This window comes from Bubalus kerabau, chromosome 20 (assembly GCF_029407905.1).
Source record: "Bubalus kerabau isolate K-KA32 ecotype Philippines breed swamp buffalo chromosome 20, PCC_UOA_SB_1v2, whole genome shotgun sequence".
NCBI lineage: Eukaryota > Metazoa > Chordata > Mammalia > Artiodactyla > Bovidae > Bubalus > Bubalus kerabau.
Genome location: NC_073643.1, coordinates 17,063,186 through 17,086,538, shown reverse-complemented (window position 1 = coordinate 17,086,538; position 23,353 = coordinate 17,063,186). Strand labels below are relative to the sequence as shown.

Genomic DNA, 23,353 nt, shown 5'->3' with positions numbered 1-23,353 from the left:
ACGGAAGGTCAGTTTCTGGCCCTTGAGGTAACTTTAAAAACTTGCAGATTGTTTGAACTCTAAAGTGTGTGCATACCTGATAACAGCATCAGGCATCACTGTCCACCAGGGGATCCTTACATGAAAGCTGTAGCTTCTGTTTACTCCTGTACATGCCTGATTGAGCTTCATAATGACCAGAGTGTGGTAGGAGTAAAGGAAAGTGATGCTTTAGGGAAGAAGGAAGAGGCATGAACCTTCCAGAGATCCTGGCCGAGAGTACATAGTAGCTTCACCCCCTGGAGGGGGCATGTTGCGGAGGTCAAGTTCACACAGGGCCTTGTCAAATTCAGACCAGTTCAAAGCAGGCAGGTGGACCTGACGAGAAGGGAGAGAGCTTTTGCCCAACAGAGTTAAAGAAATGCTATCTTCCCTTGTATGTAGTGAAGATGTATCTTCACTTTACATTGGGACTCAAGGAAGTGTGATTAAATATGACTAGTTATTAATTCATTTTAGTTCTGCACTGAACAAATTGTTCCCAAGGCCACAGCATATGAGTTAGAGCAGGGGCGGTAGAAACTAGGAAGACAACAAAGGACTTAGATGAAAGAAGAAAAAGTCTGTGAATGAAGACCCATCTCAGGGGTCACAGGCTCATGTCACGTCTGTGCTGTAGCTGTGAACACATCCTGCCACCCCCTCAGTGAAGGGGAAGAACTGTTTTTCCCCCTTGTACCTGTGGCTTGAAATCCCCCCTGCCATTGGGCCTTGGAGACTCCCCTGCCTCCACCCAGCTTCGAGATTCTTCCAGGGTGCACTGTACCTGTGTGTATCTGAGTATAAGCAGTGTTTGGGGAGGCCAGGAAGGAAGGATAGCCCAATTGGCTCCAGACTACACCTTCCTGCCAGACTTCGCACCACCTGATCTCCTGAGCCTGCCCTCCTTGCCTGAGGGGGCCAGGTGAGCAGTCAGGGCTGCTGGGTCCACTCTCACTGACCAGCCAGGCCTCAGGCAGGTGACTCCAGGAGGCTGATTCCACCTTGCACTGTGGCAGAGCCACCACCCTGTGGTCGAGCGCACCGAGGCTGGCCCCTGCGTCTCATGTCTAGGGACACACACTGTGTGTCTCTCCAGCGTGACTTCATTTCTCACTTGATGGTCCACTTAATGTAGATGAAGTAAGTATATAGTGAAATGAAACCACAGTCTCAGGGTATCACTTTGCTTCACAGGCCTTGGTTAGCATTTGCAGGCACACAGTTATTAACTGTTGCTTGAATTTTTTTACTTGTCAAGTGATCAAAATAATTGTTGAAAAAACAAAGCAAACTCCAAATAAAACATAACCCTCCTGCAGATTCCGCTTCCTTTCAGAATCACCAAATCTGGCCTAGAACCAGCTTTGTGCATGAAGTGTACCTCTGATCGGGAAGAGAACAAGCTTTACAAGCTGTATATGGGAAACGCACAGACTTTAGAGCTGAGAGAAACTCAGAGAGCCTATCAATTAATCACTTCAAGGGCAACGAGCTTTCACACTGGGTAGATGTGTTCTTTGGTGACACAGGGATTGCCAAAGCCTGGAAAGCCAGCTTCTTCACCCCAGCAACAAAGGACAGTCTCAGCAGTCTGTGTCCTTCACCCACAAGGAGTGTCTTCTGTTCGCAGGCCCCGACAATGGAGATTATATTTTTAAAGGGAAAAGCTGATGAGGTGTTCAGCTTAATTTATTTGTAACCCTTAAAATTATTTCCTTTTATGCTTTTAGTTTAATTGGCATGTTTTTTTCAAACCACTGTATTATTAACATGTGATTGACCAGGAGATTTTTGTGGAAACCAATGCCTGTGGTATTCATACATCTCTGGTCAATAACGTGTTAAGGGATGAGACAGAGGGAGAGGAGATAAAAAACTTTTCATGTTTTTATAGTAATCAACTACTTTTATCTTTTTGTTTTAATTGGTTCTCCCAACATTTTCCTATTGCTTTTTACCCTGTCCACTTCCCTGAGATTCAGCTTTCTATTAGCCTTTTACACCCTGCTCCCTCACCTGACTGATCGAGTGGGCCGAGCAGAGGCCCGGGCCGTCTGTGACGGCGGCAGCTCCCAGTCCTGCCCTGTGCGCACATCTCCGTGCCCCTGGCAGAGACTCTGGTCGGGAGAGCAGTGTGCTGGGGTCCTAGGCACTGCGCCTCTCAGCTTCCGGCAGCAACTCACCAGGGTTAGGGCCTGAAGACCCTGAAAGAAATCATCATCGGGGGGCGGGGTATAGTTGATGTACAGTGTTGTCTTAGTTTCAGGTGTACAGCAAAGTAAACCAGTTACACGTAAACATATATCCACTCTTCTTTAGATTCTTTTCCCATATAGGCCATAAAGGATTGAGTAGACTTCCCTGTGCTATGCAATAGGTCCTCATTATTCAGCCATTTTTTACATATTAATAGTATGTATGTGTCAATCCTAATCTTCCAGTGTATCCCTCCCCACCTCTTACCCCCTGGTAACCATGAATTTATTTTCTACCTCTGTAACTTTATTTCTGTTTTGTATATAAGTTCATTTGTAACCTTTTTTTTGGTTTCCACGTATAAGCAGTATCCTGTGTTGTCTTTCTCTGACCTACTTCACTAAGTATGACAGTCTCTAGGTCCATCCATGTTGCTGCCAACGGCATTGTTTCATTCTTTTTTGTGGCTGAGTAATATTCCATTATATGTATGTACTACATCTTCATCCATTCATATGTCAGTAGACACTTAGCTTGCTTATGTGTCTTGACTATTGTGAATAGCTCCTGCACCATTCCTGTTCTCTCTACCCAGAAGCAGTCACTGCTAACAGTTTCTGGTTTGGGTTCCCCCTGTATTCATCAATATAACTTTCAGTAATATACTTCCTTTTCTGATCTGTCAACTTAGACAATATTGGTTGCTATAAAAGAATTATTTAGCCCACTTATCTCATCTCCTACTTTATCCTCTAAATTTTTATTATAGTATTATTTTATAAATTATTATAGAGATTGTGTTACAGCTTTAAAAATTTCATTAAAAGATGTGTCTCTTAATATGTCAACTTTAGGCAATATTGTGTCTTCTCCATGAACATGAGACTATTAAGTTAGGTAATCTTTCTTTGGCTTCCACTGCCCTCTTCTCTCCCAATTTTTGCTGGCTCCTTTATTATTTTTATACTCTAGATTATAATTATAATTGGCTATGATTTGTCTCCCTGTTGATTATAAAAACAGAATGAAAATTTATAATGTTATGAATATTATATACTGTTTAACCAATCATGTTATTGAACCTGAAGAGAAGGAAATATAACCCTAGGATTAATAATTTGCTTCTAAAAAAAGAACCTCCTAAGCATTCAACTCCAAAGGGTCATCTCCTGTTTTCTTTTAGTCTCTTGTAAGTCATGGTCAGATGCTGCTGTTTCTTGTTTTCCATGTTGTCCTCTTAGATTCATTCCATTTTCGTTTTCCTAAAGTAACTCCTTGAATAATTTTTGTTTTTCATACAGCACTTGTGGGCAGTAAACTTCGAGTTCTTAAGTGCTCCCCAACTGTCTGCTTTTGTCCTCAAGGGTCAACTCTTGTTTGTTCATCTTGCTCTTTGCATTAGTGGTCCTCAGCCTTCTAGACCTCTGGTGGCTGGGATGGTGAGACAGGAGCTGCCGTGGCTTCCCTCTGCTGGCGTGGGTGTGCAGGTCTGTTCCCCAGAAGGGCTCTCCTGGTAGGGGATTCTACATGAGGAGAGTCCCGGAAGGTTCAGGAGCAGGGAACAGACTGGCCACCCAAGGATTTGACTGGCCTCACTCGGTCTGAAGAACTTGAGTGTCTGCCACCCTGGACATCAGCACTGCTCCTTGTTTGGCTTTTTAGCAGGGGGAGGGGGGGGAAACCATTGGGATTTTTGGCCTTTGAATCTTTTAACTGTGCATAAAGCACCTAGCATACAATTTGGCATCTTAACCATTTTTTTTTTCTCTTCTTAATAGCTCATTTCTGGCAAATTACTTCTTTTTTTTTTTTTTTTTTTAGTTCTATTATTTATGTATTTATTTTTTACTTTACAATATTGTATTGGTTTTGCCATACATCAACATGCATCTGCCATGGGTGTTCCCCATCCTGAACCCCCCTCCCACCTCCCTCCCTATACCATCCCTCTGGGTCATCCCAGTGCACCAGCTCCAAGCTTCCTGTATTCTGCATCGAACCTGGACTGGCGATTCGTTTCTTATATGATATTATACATGTTTTAATGCCATTCTCCCAAATCATCCCCTGCCCTCCCTCTCCCACAGAGTCCAAAAGACTGTTCTATACATCTGTGTCTCTTTTGCTGTCTCGCATACAGGGTTGTCATTACCATCTTTCTAAATTCCATTTATATGCGTTAGTATACTGTACTGGGGGAGAAGGCAATGGCACCCCACTCCGGTACTCTTGTCTGGAAAATCCCATGGACAGAGGAGCCTGGTAGGCTGCAGTCCATGGGGTCGCTAATAGTCGGACACGACTGAGCGACTTCACTTTCACTTTGCACTGTCATGCGTTGGAGAAGGAAATGGCAACCCACTCCAGTGTTCTTGCCTGGAGAATCCCAGGGACGAGGGAGCCTGTTGGGCTGCCGTCTGTGGGGTCTCACAGAGTTGGACACGACTGAAGCGACTTAGCAGCAGCAGCAGCAGCAGCAGCATACTGTATTGGTGTTTTTCTTTCTGGCTTGCTTCACTCTGTATAATAGGCTCCAGTTTCCTTATTAGAACTGATTCAAATGTATTCTTTTTAATGGCTGAGTAATACTCCATTGTATATATGTACCATAGCTTTCTTATCCATTCATCTGCTGATGGACATCTAGGTTGCTTCCATGTCCTGGCTGTTGTAAACAGTGCTGCAATGAACATCTTAACCATTTTTAAGTGTGCAGTACAGTGATGTTAACAGTATGCATGTTTTGTAAAATAGATCTCTGTAGAGCTTTTTTAGCTTGCTAAACTGAAACTCTCTGCCTTCTTTTTAAATGACTGAGTAATAATCCCCCATATATATGCACCACATTTTCTTTATCCATTCATCCGCCCATGGATATTTAGGTTGCTTCTGTCTCTTGGTTATTGCAGTGATTAGTGCTGCATTGAACGTGGATATGTAAATATCTCTTCAACACCCTGTTTCTTTTCTTCTGGAATATGTACCTAGAAGTGGGATTCCTGGATCATATTCTAATTCTGTTTTTAACTTCCATACTGTGTTCTATAGCAGCTGCCTAATTGCTTTGGCGAGGATTTCCAGTAATATGTTGAACAGGAGTGGGAGAGGTCATCCTTGCCCTGTTCATGATCTTTGAGGAAATGCTTTCAGCTTTTCGCCATTGAGGGATGTTAGCTATAGGATTTTCATAGCTGGCCGTTACTATGTTTAGGTACTTTCCTTATTTTCTTTTTATTGATTGAATACAGTCAATATGATGTATCATGAAAAAGTTGAATTTTGTCAAATGCTTTTTTCTTTCAGTTGAAATGATCATTTCCCCCTTCATTCTGTTGATGTGTTGTATTACATTGATTTCTTTTCATATGTTGTACTATCCTTGTATTCCAGAAATAAAAACTACTTGGCTAAAAATAAAGGTGTATAATCCTTTCAGTGTGCTGCTAAATTCACTTTGCTAGCATTTTGTTGAGGATTTTGGCATCAATATTTATCAGGAATATTAGTCTACAGTTTTCTTGCAGTATGTTTGTCTGGTTTGGGTATTATTAAAGTAATTCTGACTTCAGAGAATGAATTTGAAAGTGTTAGTTTATCTTGAGCTTTTTGGGGGACAATTTGAGAAGGATTGGTGTTAATTTCTCTATGTATTTGGTAGAATTCTTAAGTAAAGCCATCTGGGTCTGGGCTTTTCTTTGCTGGGAAGTTTTTTTAATCACTGATTAAGTCTTTTTACTAGTTCTATATTTGTTCAGGCTTTTAAAATTTCTTCATGATTCAGTCTTTGTTGGTTTTATGTTTTTAGGAGTTGATCAGTCTTTTTCCCCTAGATTCTTTGGCATCTAATTGTTCGTAGTAGTTTCTTATAATCCTTTTTTATTTCTGGCATCAGTTGTAGTGTCTCCTCTTTAGTTTCTTATTTTTGTTATTTGAGCTTTTCTTCTTTGTTAGTCAGACTAAAAGTTTGTTGATTTGTTGGTCTTTTCAAAAAACCAACTCTTAGTTTCATTGATTTTTTTTTTCTATTGCCTTCTATTTTCTAATTCATTTGTTTCTGCTGTAATCTTTATTATTTCCTTCCTTCTGATAACTTTGGATTTCGTTTGGTCTTCTTTTTCTTGTTCCTTGAGCCATAAAGTGGGTTGTTGATTTGAGATATTTCCTCTTTTAATGAAGGCATTTAAGACTATAAATTTTCCTATTAGTTCTGCTTTTGCAGAATCCCATTTAAGTGTTGGTATATTGTATTTCATTTATCTCAAAATTTTTTCTAATTTCTCTTGTGATTTCTTCTTTGGCCCATTGTTGGTTGTTGAAGAGTGTGCTGTTTAATTTTCACTTAACATTTCTTCACTTTTCAGCTTTCCTTTTGCTGTTGATTTCTAGACTCATTCCACTGTTGTCTAAAAAGATAATTGATAGAATTTCATTTTTCTTAAATTTGTTAAGATGTGTTTTGTGGCCTAACAGGTGATCTATCCTAGAGAATATTCCATGTGTGCTTTAGAAGAATATGTGTTCTGCTCTTGCTGAGCAGAGTGTTCTGCCCATGTTAGGTCCAGTTGGTCTACAGGTTTGTTCAAGTCCTCTTATTTTCTTATTGCTCTAATGTCTTGTTACTCTATCCATTATTGAGAGCAGAGTATTTAAATCTCCTATTATTATTATGTTACTGCCTACTTTTTCTTTCAGTTTTGTCAATTTTTGCATCATATATGTGGGTACTATGATGTTAATAATATATAATTATTGTGTCTGGTGAATTGACCCTTTATCATTGTATAATGCCCTTCTTTGTCTGTCTCAGTCTTTAAAATCTGTTTTGTAGGTATGGCCACCTATTTTTGTTTGTCTTTGTTCATTTTGCTTGTTACCATTTGCATGGAGTATCCTTCTCTGTCCTCTCACTTTCATCATATATGTTCTCATATCTAAAGTGAGACACTTAGAGCTAGCATGTAGTTGGATCTTTTTTATTGCACTCAGCTTCTCTATGTCTTTTAATCGGGGAATGTCTGCTTACCTTTAAAGTAATTACTTGTGGAAGCAAAATTATTATTTCAATTTTATTCATTGTTTTCTGTATGGTTACAGTTATTTTGTCCTTTTCCTCTCTTGATGTACTCCTTTGTGTTTTGCTGTTTTTTTGGTAGCATCTTGGTTTGATTTCTTTCTCATTTTTCTTTTATCTATTTTCTATAGGTATTTCTTTGTGGTTAACATGGAGAATACATAAAAAATCTTATAATAGTCTATTCTAAAAATGATTAAAAAAAAACTTCAGTCATGTACAAAATCTCTACTCTTTTATGTTTCCCCTCATTACACAATTTTATAGTTATAGTTATTTTAATGAATTTATCCTTTAAATTCTACACCAGAGTCAAAAGTGATACACCACTACTGTATACTGTTTTTGTCAATGTGTTACCTTCACCAGAAAGTTTTATATTTTTATATACTATTGTGTTGCTGTCTAGCACTCTTTCTTTTAACTTGATGGACTCTCTTGAGCATTGCCTGTAAGGAAGATGTTGGTGATGAATTCCCTTAGCTTTTTTTTATCTGGAAAGGTCTTATTTCTCTATCATTTTTGAAAGATAGTTTTGCAGGATATAGTATTCTTGGTTGGCAGGTTTGTACTTTCAGCCCTTTAAATATGTCATTTTACTCCCTTTTGGCCTGTATTTTTCTCTGCTAAGAACTCCTTTGATAATCTTATGGGATCTTCCTTGAACATGACACATGTCTTGCTACTTTTAAGATTCTCTCTTTGTCCATTGACAGTTTTATTACAGTGTATCTCAGTATCAGATTCTTTGGGTTCATCCTAGTTGAAGTCTTTTAAATTTCTTGAGTTTGGATGTCCATTTTATTCCTCAGATTTGGAGAGTTTTTGACCATTATTTCATCAAATAAGCTCTCTGCCTCTTTCTCGCTCTTCTCTTTCTGAGATTCCCACGATGCATATATTGGTCTTCTTGCTGATGTACATTGTTGTTCAGTTGCTCAGTTGTGTCCAACTCTTTGCGACCCCATGGACTGCAGCATGCCAGACTTCCCCATCCTTCACCATCTCCCAGAACGTGCTCAAACTCATGTCCATTGAGTCAGTGATGCCATTCAACCACCTCATCCTCTATTGTCCCCTTCCCCTTCTGCCTTCAGTCTTTCCCAGCATCAGGTCTTTTCCAGTGAGTTGGCTCTTTGCATCAGGTAGCCAAAATATTGGACCTTCAGCAGCAGTCTTTCTAATGAATATTCAGAATTGATTTCCTTTAGGATTGACTGGTTTGATCTCCTTGCTGTCCAAGGGACTCTCAAGAGTCTTCTCCAGCACCACAGTTTGAAAGCATCGTTTCTTTGGCATTCAGCCTTCCTTATGGTCCAACTCCACATACATACATGACTACTGGAAAAACCACAGCTTTGACTAGACGGCCCTTTGTTGACAAAGTAATGTCTCTGCTTTTTAATATGCTGTCTATGTTTGTCATAACTTCTCTTCCAAGGAGCAAGCATCTTTTAGTTTTGTGACTGCAGTCACCATCTGCAGTGATTTTGGAGCCCAAGAAAATAAAGTCTTTCCCTGTTTCCATTGTTTCCTCATCTGTTTGCCATGTAGTGATGGGAACAGATGCCATGATCTTAGTTTTTTGAATGTTGAGTTTTAAGCCAGTTTTTTCACTCTCCTCTTTCACTTTCATCAAGAGGCTCTTTAGTTCCTCTCTGCTTTCACCCTTCACTGCCATAAGGGTGCTGTCATCTGCATATCTGAGGTTATCCATACTTCTTGCAATCTTGATACCAGCTTGTGCTTCATCCAGCCTGGCATTTCGCATGATGTACTCTGCATGTAAGTTAAATAAGTAAGGTGACAATATACAGCATTGACATAACTCCTTTCCCAATTTTGAACCAGTCTTTTGTTCCATGTCCAATTCTAACTGTTGCTTCTTGACCTGCATACAGATTTCTCAGGAGGCAGGTAAGGTGGTCTCTTATTCCTATCTCTTTAAGAATTGTTCAAAAAAAAAAAAAAAAAGAATTGTTCAGTTTGTTGTAATCCATGCAGTCAAAGGCTTTAGTGTAGTCAATGAAGCAGAAGTAGATGTTTTTCTGGAATTTTTGTGCTTTTTCTATTATCCAACGGATGTTGGAAATTTGATCTCTGGTTCCTCTGCCTCTTCAAAATCCAGCTTATACATCTGGAAGTTCTTGGTTCACACTGTTGAAGCTTGGAGACTATGAGACCTGGCTGATGTACATTAAGTATCATTTTTTTGTAAATACTTACTTGTTTTATTTTTGGCTGCGTCAGATCCTGGTTGAGGCACATGGGATTTCGTTGCAGCACGCAGGCTTTCATCGCAGCACAGGCGCTTCTTTCTGCTTGTGTTGCTTGGGCTCATCAGCTGTGGTGTGTGGGCTTAGTTGCACCATGGCATAAGGGATCTTAGTTTCCCAACCAGAGAAAGAACTTGCATCCCCTGCACTGGAAGGTGGATTCTCAACCACTGGACCACCTGGCAAGTCCCTCCACTGCGAATCTTAAGCTTTCTTCATCTATCTTTCTTCTTTCTTTTTGCTCTTCTGACTCAGTAATTCAGATAACCTGTCTTAGGGTTCATGGTTATTTTCTTCTCCTTGAGCAAGTTTGATGTTGAACCCATCTAGTGAACTTCTCAATTTAGTTATTGCATTCTTCAGCTCCAGAATTGGTTTAGTTCTCTATTTTTTTTAATAGTTTCTATCTCTTTGTTGATATTTTCACTTTGTTTATTCATCATTTTCCTGATTGTGATTAGTTTTTTATCTGTGTTCTCCTGTAATTCATTAAGCTTCTTTAAGATGATTGTTTTGCATTCTTTGCCATATAATTTATAGATTTCTGTTTCTTTGGGGTCTTTTTTGAGATTTATTATTTTTCTTTATTGTGTCATATTTCCCTGTTTGTGGTGTTGTTCAATTTTGCTGAGATTTGGGCACTTGAAAAAACAGCCACCTCTCCCAATATTTACAGACTAGCTTTGTACAGGCAGAGACCTCCATTAGTCAGCCCAACTAGAGATTCTGGGAATGTCTCAAACCTTTTCTGGAGATGGTGTCTTTGCTGGATTTGTTCATATAGTTTCCCAGTTAGAGAAGTCTGCTTGTTATCTTTTGAAAAAAGGGTTTGTAATCTCTTGCTCCCTCTGGTGTCTAACTTTAGTATTGCAGTTTCTCTGGTATTTTCAACAATCTCTCTCTTGTTCTCATTGCCCCCGCCCGCCCCAGGCACAGAGTATGAAGGATCCTCTCCAGTGCTCTGAGTCTACTGAGACAGTAACCAGTTCCTAGGGAATTCCTTTGATAGGATGGAACATTGATGTATGTTTCATTTCTCTACTCTTGAAGGAGAAGCTGAGAGTAGATATTTTCTCCCACTTGTGCCAGCCAAGTCTTTAGTAGGAGTCTGGTATGACCTTGGTCTCAACTTTCTTGGGCCTGGCAATCCCACCCAAGGAGCTCTCCCAGAAGACGACATGTTTTCTTTAAAGGGCAAGTCTTTGGCTTTAGTTCAACAGTAGAACTTGCGGTTTCTCTGTTACAGGGTGGCATGATTTTGGTGCTCTCGCAGGAGAAGATGAGCACACATCTTTCTACTCTGCCACCTTGAACCAGTCTCACAAGGTAGCATGAGAAAGGACCTCCTATGGCCCCAGGTTTTCTGAAGGCAATTCTTTAATGCATTTACTTTGGTGCTAACTCCCTGCCCCAATCCTTTCCTTTTGTGAGGCTGAATCCCACATTGGTTTTCTTCTGAGTCTCCTTTGGGAGGACCTGCCTTTGTCTCAGGAGACTTGAGCAGCACTTTCCATTCCACAAGCCCTATATCCAGAAGTTCTGGCAAATTATCTTGCTATCCAGTCTTGTTCTTTTTAGATTATATGTTTTGTCATTTCAGGAGACCCTGGGGAGGTAGGATAAGACGTGTGCATGCTTGATCTACCATTTTAAAATGAAAATCACTGAGTTTTTTTCCCTTAAGGGCTTGATTCAATAATTTTTTCAGTCTCAGTTTAATTAATCATTTATTAATTGGCACTTGGCATTTAATTTATCTGATGATGAGGAGAGGATGCTTTTTTGAAGGACTTTCTTTTATTCAGTGGGCTCTGAATGAAAAGAGGTAACCTGGCAGACCTACCTCTGTAGAAATCAAATTAACTTTACAGAATTCCAAGAATTTATCTCTATTTGCATTTTCAATGTCAGCAGACACAGGGTTTGGGGCACACTGCTACAAACACAGCTGCTACCGTCGATCATATTATGAATTTTCTAGTTTTTATAAAAATGGTTCCACTTGCTCACTGTGCACCTGGCTACTAGACTCCCAAGAGTCTGACAGCCCTGCAGTGACCACAGGTGAGCGACGTGGCGATGGCAGAACTTTACCACTGGCGCCAGATAGCGTGTAGCTTCTGAGTACCAACTTTCTCTGGTCCTGCCTGTTCTTTTCCATTTCCCAGCTAAGACACGCTATAATCACTATTTGAAGCATGTTGTTATGGGTCGCCAACTTCTTTGTATTGGTTAGTTTCAGCATTCTACCCATTGCCCCACCCTACCCCTCACTTTTTCTTTTCTCCTTTACTTTGTTTAGAATAAAGTTTGTGAGTTTCACTTTAAAGGAGAATAGTTGGCAAAGAATCACAATCATGGCCCACAAAATGTCTTCTCTTTTCACAGACAGGCTATGAAAATCCAGCTCAGCTATTCATTTCTAGGGTGTTTTTCTTCAAATCTGAGCAGATTTGTATTTTATCTTAGGCTTTCTTTTATTTATGAAAACAAGTAAAAATAGCTAAAATGTTTTTTACAATTTTTTTCCTCTGTTCAGTTAGCATAAAATAGTTCCCAGCCTTGAAACACAGTTTCTGTGGGAAAAATATAAACGAGATTTTAAAAATTGATCTTTTGAAACACAGTGCTATAAATGTTATTTAGGTTTCTAGGCTAGACTACAAAAGCTTACTTAATCTATCATGATGCTCATCTTGAATTCTGGATCCTGGTATAAGAACTCAATAAGAAGAAAGTGGGGTCTAATTTGTCCTTTGCTGATCATTCAGACAATGTGGGTTGCTCTCTGCTTCTCTCTTTCTTTTTTTCTATTTGTTTCCAATAAGGAATCATTTGCTTTTCTCTCTTCCCCACAATGAATTTTTTTAACTTGTTATTTTATATTGAAATATAACTGATTAACAGTGTTGTGATAGTTCCAGGTGGACAGCAAAGGGACTCAGCTATACATGTACATGTATCCATTCTCCCCCAAACTCCCCTCCCATCCAGGCTGCCACATAACCGTCTCTGCTTCTCTTTACCCCTCTTCCTTGAAGCTGGCTCCCTGTGTGGAAGCTACTGTGGTGGTGCCTTCCCCATCCCACTTCCTAGCACTCATGGGTTGGTGGGTGGGGAAGTATACAGCGAGAGAGAACGTTTGCTGTGCTGTGCTTAGCGACACTTAGTTGTACTTAGGCCGACTCTTTGAACCCCACGGACAGCAGTTTGCCAGTCTCCTCTGTCTGTGGGGATTTTCTAGGCAAGAATACTAGAGTGGATTGCCGTGCCCTTCTCCAGGGGATCTCCCCAACCCAGGGATCAAACCCAGGTCTCCCACTTTGCAGGCAGATTCTTTACCAGCTGAGCCACCAGGGAAGCCCCAGAATGTCTGCTGCTGCTGCTGCTTTTAAGTCGCTTCAGTCGTGTCCAACTCTGTGCGACCCCATAAACGGCAGCCCGCCAGGCTCCGCCATCCCTGGGATTCTCCAGGCAAGAACACTGGAGTGGGTTGCCATTTCCTACTCCAGTGCATGAAAGTGAAAGGTGAAAGTGAAGTCACTCAGTCGTGTCGGACTCTTAGCGACCCCGTGGACTGCAGCCTACCAGGCTCCTCCGTCCATGGGATTTTCCAAGCAAGAGTACTGGAGTGGGGTGCCATTGCCTTCTCTGAATGTCTGCTAACTCCAGCCAATTAAATTAATTAATTTGTGAATGGTGATGCTTCTTAACCCTCCCAGAGTATTTTCACTTTTTAAAGATGATACGCATTAATCTAAATAAATCTATAATAGGTGGAACTTCTGAAACTGTAGCCAAGTGGGGGAATAATCGACGTTCAGAAGATTTTGAGAGATAAGGTGAAAGAAGGCCACCATCAAAGCAATCTGGCCCTGCAGCAGTGCACTCTGTGTATTTGTAGACTGTACGAATGTACAGTGATTGCTGTCTCCAGCTTCCTGGGCTCGAGATTAAAAGCCAGACTCTGAACTACAGGTTGTATGGTTTGGGTCTGTTTACCGGGTGGGGCCCGTGTAGTTCATCTGTTACATGAGGAATAGAATCCCTGTGTTCTTTTCCACGTAAATATTTTTTCCTGCACAAAAATAATGCATGTCTGTTAAAGACTAAAGATAAAGAGATCACCCAAAGTGCCACCATCCAAACAAACTTTCATTATGGAGATGTTGATATTTTTTCCAGTCTAGCTAAAAGAGCTGGCATTTTTATTTTGTTCTTTGAGACCCTTTTTTCCCCCCTGCTGAGGACTGTGATTACCTGTTTTGAGGAAAGTATATTTACTGATGATTTGCAATTAGTTCTGTGAAAAAAAAGTGAGGACCCTACATGTGATTCTCACCTGTCCATCCTCGTTTTAAGTATTAAGTTGCATATTCTAAGCAATAAGTGCCTTTTAAATTTCTGTGGTCTCAAACGTGTTCCCTTCAGTGCTGTTGACACTCATGGTCACCCATCGCTCCTCGCCAGGGACCGTGCAGACTCCCTGTTTATGGCTAGCCTTCACCTGGCATTCATCCTGGCTCTGTTCCCTGGGACTCCTTCCAGGATCTTCAGCTTTGGCCGTTCTCTCCTCTGCCCCAAAGCCTCTCTCATGTTGAGGACTTACATCTTTAAAGAGCAAACCCCCGGCCAGCCCAGGTCTCCCTCCAGATGGGCCCTCGGCCCTCAGCCCTCCTTGGCAGGCAGACTCTCTGAAGCCTGTCGCTGGTCCCTCCCTCCTCCAGCCTCACCCACCAGGCTCTTCTCAGCCCTCTGAGTCCTGCCTCTGTGACCACTCCCACCAGGGCCACCCGAGGCTGCTGCTGGGTACCCCCAAACGTTCCTCCTCAGGCTTCGTGTAAACTTGACCTTCCAACACCCGCCTTGACTGGCTACTTTCTCTCCGCTTTGCGTGCGTCCTTCCGGAGCTGCCTGGTTTCTGCCTGCCCCTGCCTGCTGCTCTCAGGCTTCTTGCTGACCCCTCCCCTTTGCCTGTCATTCATGTTTCAGTTCCCTGCTTCCATCCTCCGCCATTGTCTCGCTGCATCTCATCTGTTCTCCTTCACCGCACAGCCTTGGGCAACTCGTCCACTCTCGTGGCTTCATCGGCCCCTTGCCTACACATCAGTGATCCCAGATCTCTGTCTCCAGCCCTCCCACGAACTTGAGACCCGTCTATCACACCGCGTGCTGATGTCTACCTGCATTTAGACACTCCCCCAGATAGCTAAAAATCTATAGCCCGTGCAGACCCCTCCTCCCCTTCAACTGCCCCTCAGCCTGGGCTTATCATTTGAGTGCACGAGTCAAGGGGACCTGGTGAGTCTTCTGCTGACAAGCCCCCCAGTGATTCCTGGAGCTGCAGCCCCACTGCTCTCCCACACACTCCAGTGTCCCTGCTGACTTGCCTGCACTTGCACACTTGTTCACTCCCCCCCACCACAGCCAAAGAAGTCTGATGGAGTCATCCTCATTCATGCCTTCAGCGCAGCCTCACTCCTCTGCCAGTTTATGCAGCTCCCATGTCACTTGGCTTCCGGTTGCCTCTGCAGCCCCTCTCTCCTCAGCACCCCCAGCCCTTTATGTGTGTGTCCTCTCTCTGGAAACACTTCAGCCCCCTTCTCCTTGCTGAGATAATTCCTTCTCATCGGTCGGGTCTCTGCTCAAACTCACTCCCTTCAGGGAACCCTCTCTGACCTAGTGAAAGTTGGGATTCCTGCTGGTCTAAGTGCCCCTGGTCCCAGTGTAGACCCAGCAGTAATACTCCCACCTGGCAACATGGTGGCCTGTCTTTACTCATCTCCCCACCTAGACTGGGAGCCAGACATCTTCTCTTTTGCTGCAGAGTTAAGGACACTTAGTTGTGAACAGAGGGAATGCACCCAGGGCTGCCTCCTTGTTGGCTTTCAGTGGTGCCGGGGCCAGTGAAGAACGCTCGGCTGTGTGGCTTGTGGAGGCTCTTCAAGAGCGTGACCCCAGAGCTGTTCAGTGGGAAGTTAAAAGCTTGAAATAAGTAGGTCTACTGGGAACCTATGCTGAAAATATAATTCTAAAGAAAATGATTTCTCTGCATATGGGCTTTTAAAAGCATTTTTCTAATAGGGTATTTTTAGGAAAGTACACTGTAGAGTTGTTGTTCAGCTGCTCAGTCGTGTCCGACTCTTTGCGACCCCATGGACTGCAGCACACTAGGCTTCCCTGTCCATCACCAACTCCCGGAGTTTGCTCAAACTCATGGCCATTGAGTCTGTGATTCCATCCAACCATGTCATCCTCTGCTGCCCTCTGCTCCTGCCTTCAGTCTTTCCCAGCATCAGGGTCTTTTCAAGTGAGTCGGCTCTTCACATCAGGTGGCCAAAGTACTGGAGCTTCAGCATCTGCCCTTCCAATGAATATTCAGGGTTGAATTCCTTTAGGATTGACTGGTTGGATCTCCTTGCAGTCCAAGGGACTCTCAAGAGCTTTCTCCAGCACCACAGTTCAAAAGCAGCAAATCTTTGGTGTTCAGCCTTCTTTACTGCCCTACTCTCACATCCATACATGACTTCTGGAAAAACCATAGCTTTGACTATATGGACCTTTGTCAGCAAAGTGATGTCTCTGCTTTTAATATGCTGTCTAGGTTTGTCATAGCTCTTCTTTCAAGGAGCAAGCATCTCTTAATTTCATGGCTGCAGTCACAGTTCATAGTGATTTTGGGGGTCCAAAAAAATAAAGTCTGTTACTCTTTCCATTTTTACCCTATCTCTATGCCATGAAGTGAAGGGACCAGATGCCATGATCTTAATTTTTTGAGTTGAGTTTTAAGCCACCTTTTTCACTCTCCTCTTTCACTTTCATTGAGGCTCTTTGGTTCCTCTTCGCTTTCTGCCATTAAGGTGGTGTCATCTGCATATCTGAGGTTATTAATATTTCTCCCAGCAATCTTGATTCCTGCTTATAATTCATCCAGCCTGGAATTTCACATCATGAATTCTACATATCAGTTAAATAAGCAAAATGACAATATACAACCTTGACATACTCATTTCCCAATTTTGAACCGGTCCTGTGTGCCATGTCCGGTTCTAACTGTTGCGTCTTGACCTGCATACAGGTTTCCCAGGAGGCAGGTAAGGTGGTCTGGTATTCTCATCTCTTTCAGAACTGTCTACAGTTTGTTGTGATTCATACAGTCAAAGCTTTAGCTTAGTCAGTGAAGCAGAAGTAGATATTTTTCTGAAATTTTCTTGATTTTTCTATGATCCAACAGACGTGGGCAGTTTGATCTCTAATTCCTCTGCCTTTTCAAAATCCAGCTTGTACATCTGGAAGTTCTCAGTTCATGTACTGTTGAAGCCTTAGTTCAGTTCATTCCGACTCTTTGTGACCCCATGGACTGCAGCACTCCAGGCCTCCCTGTCCATCATCAACTCCCAGAGCTTACTCAGACTCATGTCCATTGAGTCAGTGATGCCATCCAACCATCTCCTCCTCTGTCATCCCCTTCTCCTCTGCCTTCAATCTTTTCCAGCATCAGGGTCTTTTCCAATGAGTCAATTCTTCACGTCAGGTGGCCAAAGTATTGGTTCAGCATAGGTCCTTCCAATAAATATTCAGGACTTATTTCCCTTAGGATGGACTGGTTGGATCTCCTTTCAGTCCAAGAGACTATAAAGAGTCTTCTCCAACACTGCAGTTCAAAAGCATCAATTCTTCGGTGCTCAGCTTTCTTTATAGTCCAACTCTCATATCCATACATGACCACTGGAAGAACCATAGCTCTGACTAGATGGACCTTTGTTGGCAAAGTAATGTCTCTGCTTTTGAATATGCTGTCTAGGTTGGTCATAGCTTTACAGTATGAAAAGACAAAAAGATAGGACATGCTGAAGCGTAGCTTGAAGGATTTTGAACATTATGTTGCTAGCATGTGAAAGGAGTGAAATTGTGCAGTAGTTTGAACATTCTTTGGCATGGCGCTTCTTTGGGCTTGTAATGAAAACTGACCTTTTCCAGTCCTGTGGCCACTGCTGAGGTTTCCAAATTTGCTGACACACTGAGTGCAGCACTTTCACAGCATCATCTTTTAGGATTTGAAATAGCTGAACTGAAATTCCATCATCTCCACTAGCTTTGTTTGTAGTAATACTTTCTAAGGCCCACTTGACTTCATGCTCCAGAACGTTTGGCTCTAGGTGAATGACCACACCATCATGTTTATCCGAGTCATTAAGACCTTTTTTGTACAGATCTTCTGTGTATTCTTGCCACCTCTTCTTCAGCTCTTCTGCTTCTGCTAGGTCCATACCATTTCTGTACTTTATTGTGCCCATCTTTACATGAAATGCTCCCTTGGTATCCCTAATTTTCCTGAAGAGATCTTTAGTCTTTCCCATTCTATTGTTTCCCTCTGTTTCTCTGCATTTTTCACTTAGGAAGGCTTTCTTATCTCTCCTTGCATTGTTCATTTAAGAAAGCTGTCTTATCTCTCCTTGCTATTCTTTGGAACTCTGCATTCAGATGAGTATATCTTTCCCTTTCTCCTTTGAGTGGTTCACTATAGAGAACCCCAAAGGTTGTTGCTATGTAAGTGTGTTAACCATGTTAAAATGACCTCCTGTTTTAACTAGTATTGTCTAATCAGTATCAAGTTCTTTTCAATTCAAGAGAGTTTTATGGACATTTCATATGGAAACCCAGAGAAGGCAATGGCAGCCAACTCCAGTACTCTTGCCTGGAAAGTCCCATGGGCAGAGGAGCCTGGTAGGCTGCAGTCCATGGGGTCACTAAGAGTCGGACATGACTGAGCGACTTCACTTTCATTTATCACTTTCATGCATTGGAGAAGGAAATGGCAACCCACTCCAGTCTTCTTGCCTGGAGAATCCCAGGGACGCCTGGTGGGCTGCCGTCTATGGGGTCGCACAGGGTTGGACATGACTGAAGCAACTTAGCAGCAGCATATGGAAACCATGAGGACCAAGGTCTGTGGCAGCCTTTCCTGGTCTCCCAGTAGCTGGTCCTGGTTCCCAAAGAAGAGTTGACACATCTCACAAGTCCCCTGTGTGCCAGGGAAAACCTTGGCAGGGTCTTCTTTCTCAGTAATTCCTACTGAGACTCCAAAGAAGAGAAAATGGGGACAGACTTGTTAGGAGAAATGGAGCTGGGCCCATGCCTGGATCATGGTGGGGCTCTGGCAACCTGAGGGCACACCACGCCATTTATAAAAAATAAAGGCGATTTCCTGTCTTAATTCTTCTGCTAAAGAGGTTAAGTCTTATATAAAATTATATCTCAGTAGTCCAGTGGAATGAAATAATGACACAGTATAGCTCTTTCTGAATTATTCATTTCTTATTTGTAGATTATATCCAGGTTCCTGTTAATTCACTTGGTTCAGAATTGCAACACATGATGTCATCTGTTTTATTTCCTTGTTTTCACATTCCAGACACCTAGTCAGTATCTTCCAATGCCTTCTTTGGTCATGACAGTCACATTTCAGAGAAGACTACCCTTCCCTAGTCCACTCCAGACCTCCTGTTAATGCCAGGCAGTCCCCGGCCTGCCCTGGGCTTCTGCCGGTTTTCAAGTCTTTGTATTGAATAATTGCTTGTTCTGGCGTGATGCTGATTTCCTCCATTAGTTCATGCTTCTCCCAGGAGATATCCACATGTTATTTATCCTTCATCCCTCATTTGAAAATATCACAGTAAAGAAATCACTTATTTTTTTTAAACTGTCTTTTCTGCTAATTATTCAGTGCAACATATCTTAGAGGCTGTTCTCTCTCCTTCACTGATTTTCTTCATGCCTAATACCTACGTTGAATTTTTATTTTATAGCCTTTGATATTTACTAATTCATGCCATCATCAAAGAGGCAACTTTATTCTTACAATCATTCAGGTTTCTGTGGGTGTTGGCCCTGGGTCACAAGACGATGGCAGCATTAGAGAAACACTTGAGTCGAGGCTGCACGTCTGAGCAGCAGACTTAGCAGACGAGGTGGTCCCTGCTGGCTTATTTCTGCAGAGAAAGAAGCATAATCACAAACCTTATATGATTATTTTAGAGAACCTCTATATGGCGTTGGTAGAGAAGAGAAATAAAATAGCCAGGTTCTAAGTTTCCCGTGTTATAAAGGGAGAGGACATACTCTACCTGTCTGTATTCTGCCTCACAATATATGGAGCCTGCAGCATAAGGTAGTACATTAGTCAGTCAGCTCATCAATACTTATTGATTGTCATTTCATGAAAGACACTGCAGCAGACACTGCTGGGGAAGCAGAGGACTCAAGGCCCCTGCTGTTTAAGGCATATGCATGTTCCATGTAACTCAGCCTGAAGCACAGCACAGTGGAGGGTGTGGTTACACAGAGAGGAACGTGTGACTGCATGTGTGGCACCCTAAATACACTGGGAATTAAGACACAAGTATAAGAATGCATTTTGTGGTAGACTTTTTAGAACAAACTTCATTTTTCATTGAGCCTAGCATATGGTATCATTTTAAGGGAATAACTGATTTTAAAAGAAGAAAGCAAAGTAAGTCAGTAATGATTAAGTGGCCACAGTAGGGTGAATTAAATATAAGTTATGGACCTGGTTGATCTGTGATTCATCACAGGCCATTAGTTAGAAGTGACCCAAGATTAATAAACAGGATCACAGTGTTTAGGTGCTAATTTGTCTCCTTGCCCACATGGTCCAGTGTGTCCCGGCAACGTGTGCTCTTTCTTCTTTGCAGCACATGCTCCTGGCTTTGAAGTTCATCCTTGCATTTGCCATACCTGATAAGCCACGGCATATCCAGATGAAACTGGCCAGATTGGAATTTGAATCTTTGGAGGCGCTCAAGCAGCAGGTAAGGGCAGCTATCCTGAGAATAAGAATGTATTTCTTTAGCAAATGCCAGGAGACATAAATCGGAGAATTGCGGCTCAGCACTTCCTGCAGCCTTGAAGTTAACCAGTTTAAGTAAGTATAGAAGATTCCAGTTTATTTTCTTTCATTTGTATTTGGATATAGTTGACTAACAATTGCATTTGTTTCAGGCACACAGCAAAGTGATTCAGTTATACACACACATGCATCTGTTCTTTCTCAAATTCTTTAAGTTCTTACAGAATAGTGAGCACACTTCCCTTGCTACGCAGTATAGTCCTTGTTGGTTAGGTATTTCAGATATAGTAATGAATATATTTCAGCCCCAGACTCCCTATTTACCCCTCCCCCATACCTTTCCCCTTTGGGAACCGTAAGTTTGTTTTCTATGGTTATGAGTCTGTTTCTCATTTTTACAAATAAGTTCACTTGCGTCATTTTTTTTTTTTAGATTACACATACAAGTGATAGCACATGATATTTGTCTTTGTCTCACTTACTTCACTCAGAATGATAATCTCCAGGTCAATCCATGTTGCTGCGAGTGGCATTATTTCATTCTTTTTGATGGCTAAGTGAGACTCCATTGTGTGTATGTACCTCAACTTCTTTATCCATTCACTTGTTGATGGGTGTCCAGGTTGCTTCCATTCCTAGCTATTGTGAGTAGTGCCGCTGTGAACACTGGGGTACATGTGTCCTTTTCAGCTGTGGTTTTCTCAGGGTATATGCCCAGCAGTGGGATTGTTGGGTCGTGTGGTAGTTTCATTCCTAGTTTTTAAGGAATCTCCATACCGTCTTCCATAGTGGCTGTATCATTTTGCATTCCCACCAGCAGTGCAAGAGGGTTCCCTTTTCTCCATACCCTTTCCACAATTTATTGTTTGTAGATTTTTCAATGATGGCCATTCTGACCCGTGTGAGGTAATAATACTTAATTGTAGTTTTGACTTGCATTTCTCTAATAACGAGCAATGTTGAACACCTTTTCATGTGTCTATTAGCCATCTGTATGTCTTCTTTGGAGAAATGTTTGTTTCAGCCTTCTGCCCACTTTTTGATTGGGTTGTTTGTTTTTCTGGTATTGAGCCAAATGAGCTACTTATATATTTTGGAGATTAATCCTTGGTCAGTTGTTTCATTTGCTATTATTTTCTCTCATGCTGAGGGTTGGCTAATAATAATTGTAATGATAAGTCAGACCAGAAGAAACTTTAAATATTTATCTTGAGACTTCTGTTCATAGGAAATTTTAAAATCTTCTTAAGTTTCCATTTTGTGCATAAAATTATTACAGCAAAGTATTAAAAAGTGATTGATAAAGACTTTCAAGCAAAAAAATATTTGATTAGGCTAAGATTCTTTGGAAGAAGTAGAAAGAAAATAGTACTTCAAGGAAGGAGAAAAGGAAAAACAAAATTTTTACTTATCATTAGGAGTATATTTGTGTCTCTTGAATGGATGGTGGTGGATATCACATCACTATAATGTTAAGCATTTCTTGGATACCTTTAAAAGAGTGACCTTAGAATTTACTTTTAAAATGTCAATATTCACAGTATGCTAGAAAATATATTTTGCAGCTATTTTAATTTATGATGAAATATTAGATGTCAGCTTAAAATTGTATGGGAGGGCATTTGGCATTCAAAACTTTTAGGGGTGATGTAAGCAGAAATTGTTTTAATTGAACAGCATTGTCTGTGGAAGAGTTTTGGTAAATCAGGTTTCTCCACTGATTCCATTTCTAGTGAAGTTTCATAGACTGGGGCAGGCTGGCTGTGTACACACCTTTCCTCCAGGTCAAGGAGGTCTTATTTCATGTTAGTTAAGCTTTCTTCTCCTCTCACTTAGGATTTCACCCTGCCATGAATTTGTTCTAAAAAGCAAAGGGTCTTTCTCAATGCTGGAGATGACTAGCACGTCTCATGTTACTAAACATATTTACCTGAAAGTCCTACTTCAGATTTGTCATATTTGCTTTGGAGGGATTGATGGATATTAGTGTTTACTATGGATGTGACTAAGTAATGTCCCCAGTCCTCTCGGCTCCTGGATTCACCTTCAGATACTACCTAGCTGACAGTGAAGCAAAGTCCAAAGTCAAAGATGAGTTTGGTTTACTCTCATCTTCATTGAGAAGTGAAACATTAACCTAAAGTTGTCTATTTTTTTAAAAGATGAAAACCTGTAAGTGATTTTAAGCCTCTCTGAGGCCTTTTCTCCAGAGGACCATAGACATGATTCTCTGATTAACATCCCTAGGAAAATGTGATTTTGGTGTTGATTTTACTGTTAAGTCTCTGGTGGAACAGAGATATCCAGGAGGTGTTGACTCTGTGTGTGTGTGTGCACACGTGCTCAGTTGTGTCCAACTCTTTGCAGTCCCATTGATTGTAGCCCCAGGCTCCTCTGTCCTTTGGGATCTTTCTGACCGAGGGATTGAACCCGCATCTCCTGCGTCTCCTGCGTTGGCAGGATGGATTCTTTACCACTGCGCCACCTGGGAGGCCTGTTGACTCAGTATATGTATCAAATGCCTCCATAGAGGGTGTTCTGCTTGCCCTGAAGGTGACATAATCTGTGCAGATGCAGCTCCAGTGTCTTGGATCCAAGTAGGGAGGGAGTCATGTTGAGTACTTGTGGTTTCCTAGGGCCCGGACTGCAAACCCAGGAAAAGCATCCTTCTCCCGACCTCCCACCCCTGCTGGTTTTCATTAAAATTATAATCTGAGACTAAAAACCATCCAGAGTACAACCTGGGCAGAAGGTCCTCTCTTGCTCTCTTGTCTCCTTCTGGCCCAGGGCTTTGCTGTGTGGTTGACACCGCTGCCTGGGTCACTAAGCTCACGCTGCTGCCAGTTGGAGACAAAGATTTTCATCATGTTTCCTCTTTAGTCTCACTGTGCGGAGGTTCTGGAAGGTCATAGGTGTGGA

At 41.8% G+C, this 23,353-nt stretch overlaps 1 protein-coding gene across 18 annotated transcripts in view; it reads left to right on the top strand.

The window, feature by feature from the left end:
• ANO10 (anoctamin 10) overlaps window positions 1–23,353 on the top strand; it is a 216,486-nt gene that overhangs the window by 140,545 nt on the left and 52,588 nt on the right. For 17 of the 18 annotated variants that reach the window (XM_055557885.1, XM_055557878.1, XM_055557880.1 and 14 more), the window contains exon 12: window positions 20,280–20,396. In XM_055557885.1, coding sequence (XP_055413860.1) covers window positions 20,280–20,396 — 117 coding nt within the window. Of the gene's footprint in view, window positions 1–13,340; window positions 13,922–20,279; window positions 20,397–23,353 lie in introns of those variants that run through there. The other variant, XM_055557898.1, reaches the window with a different exon arrangement.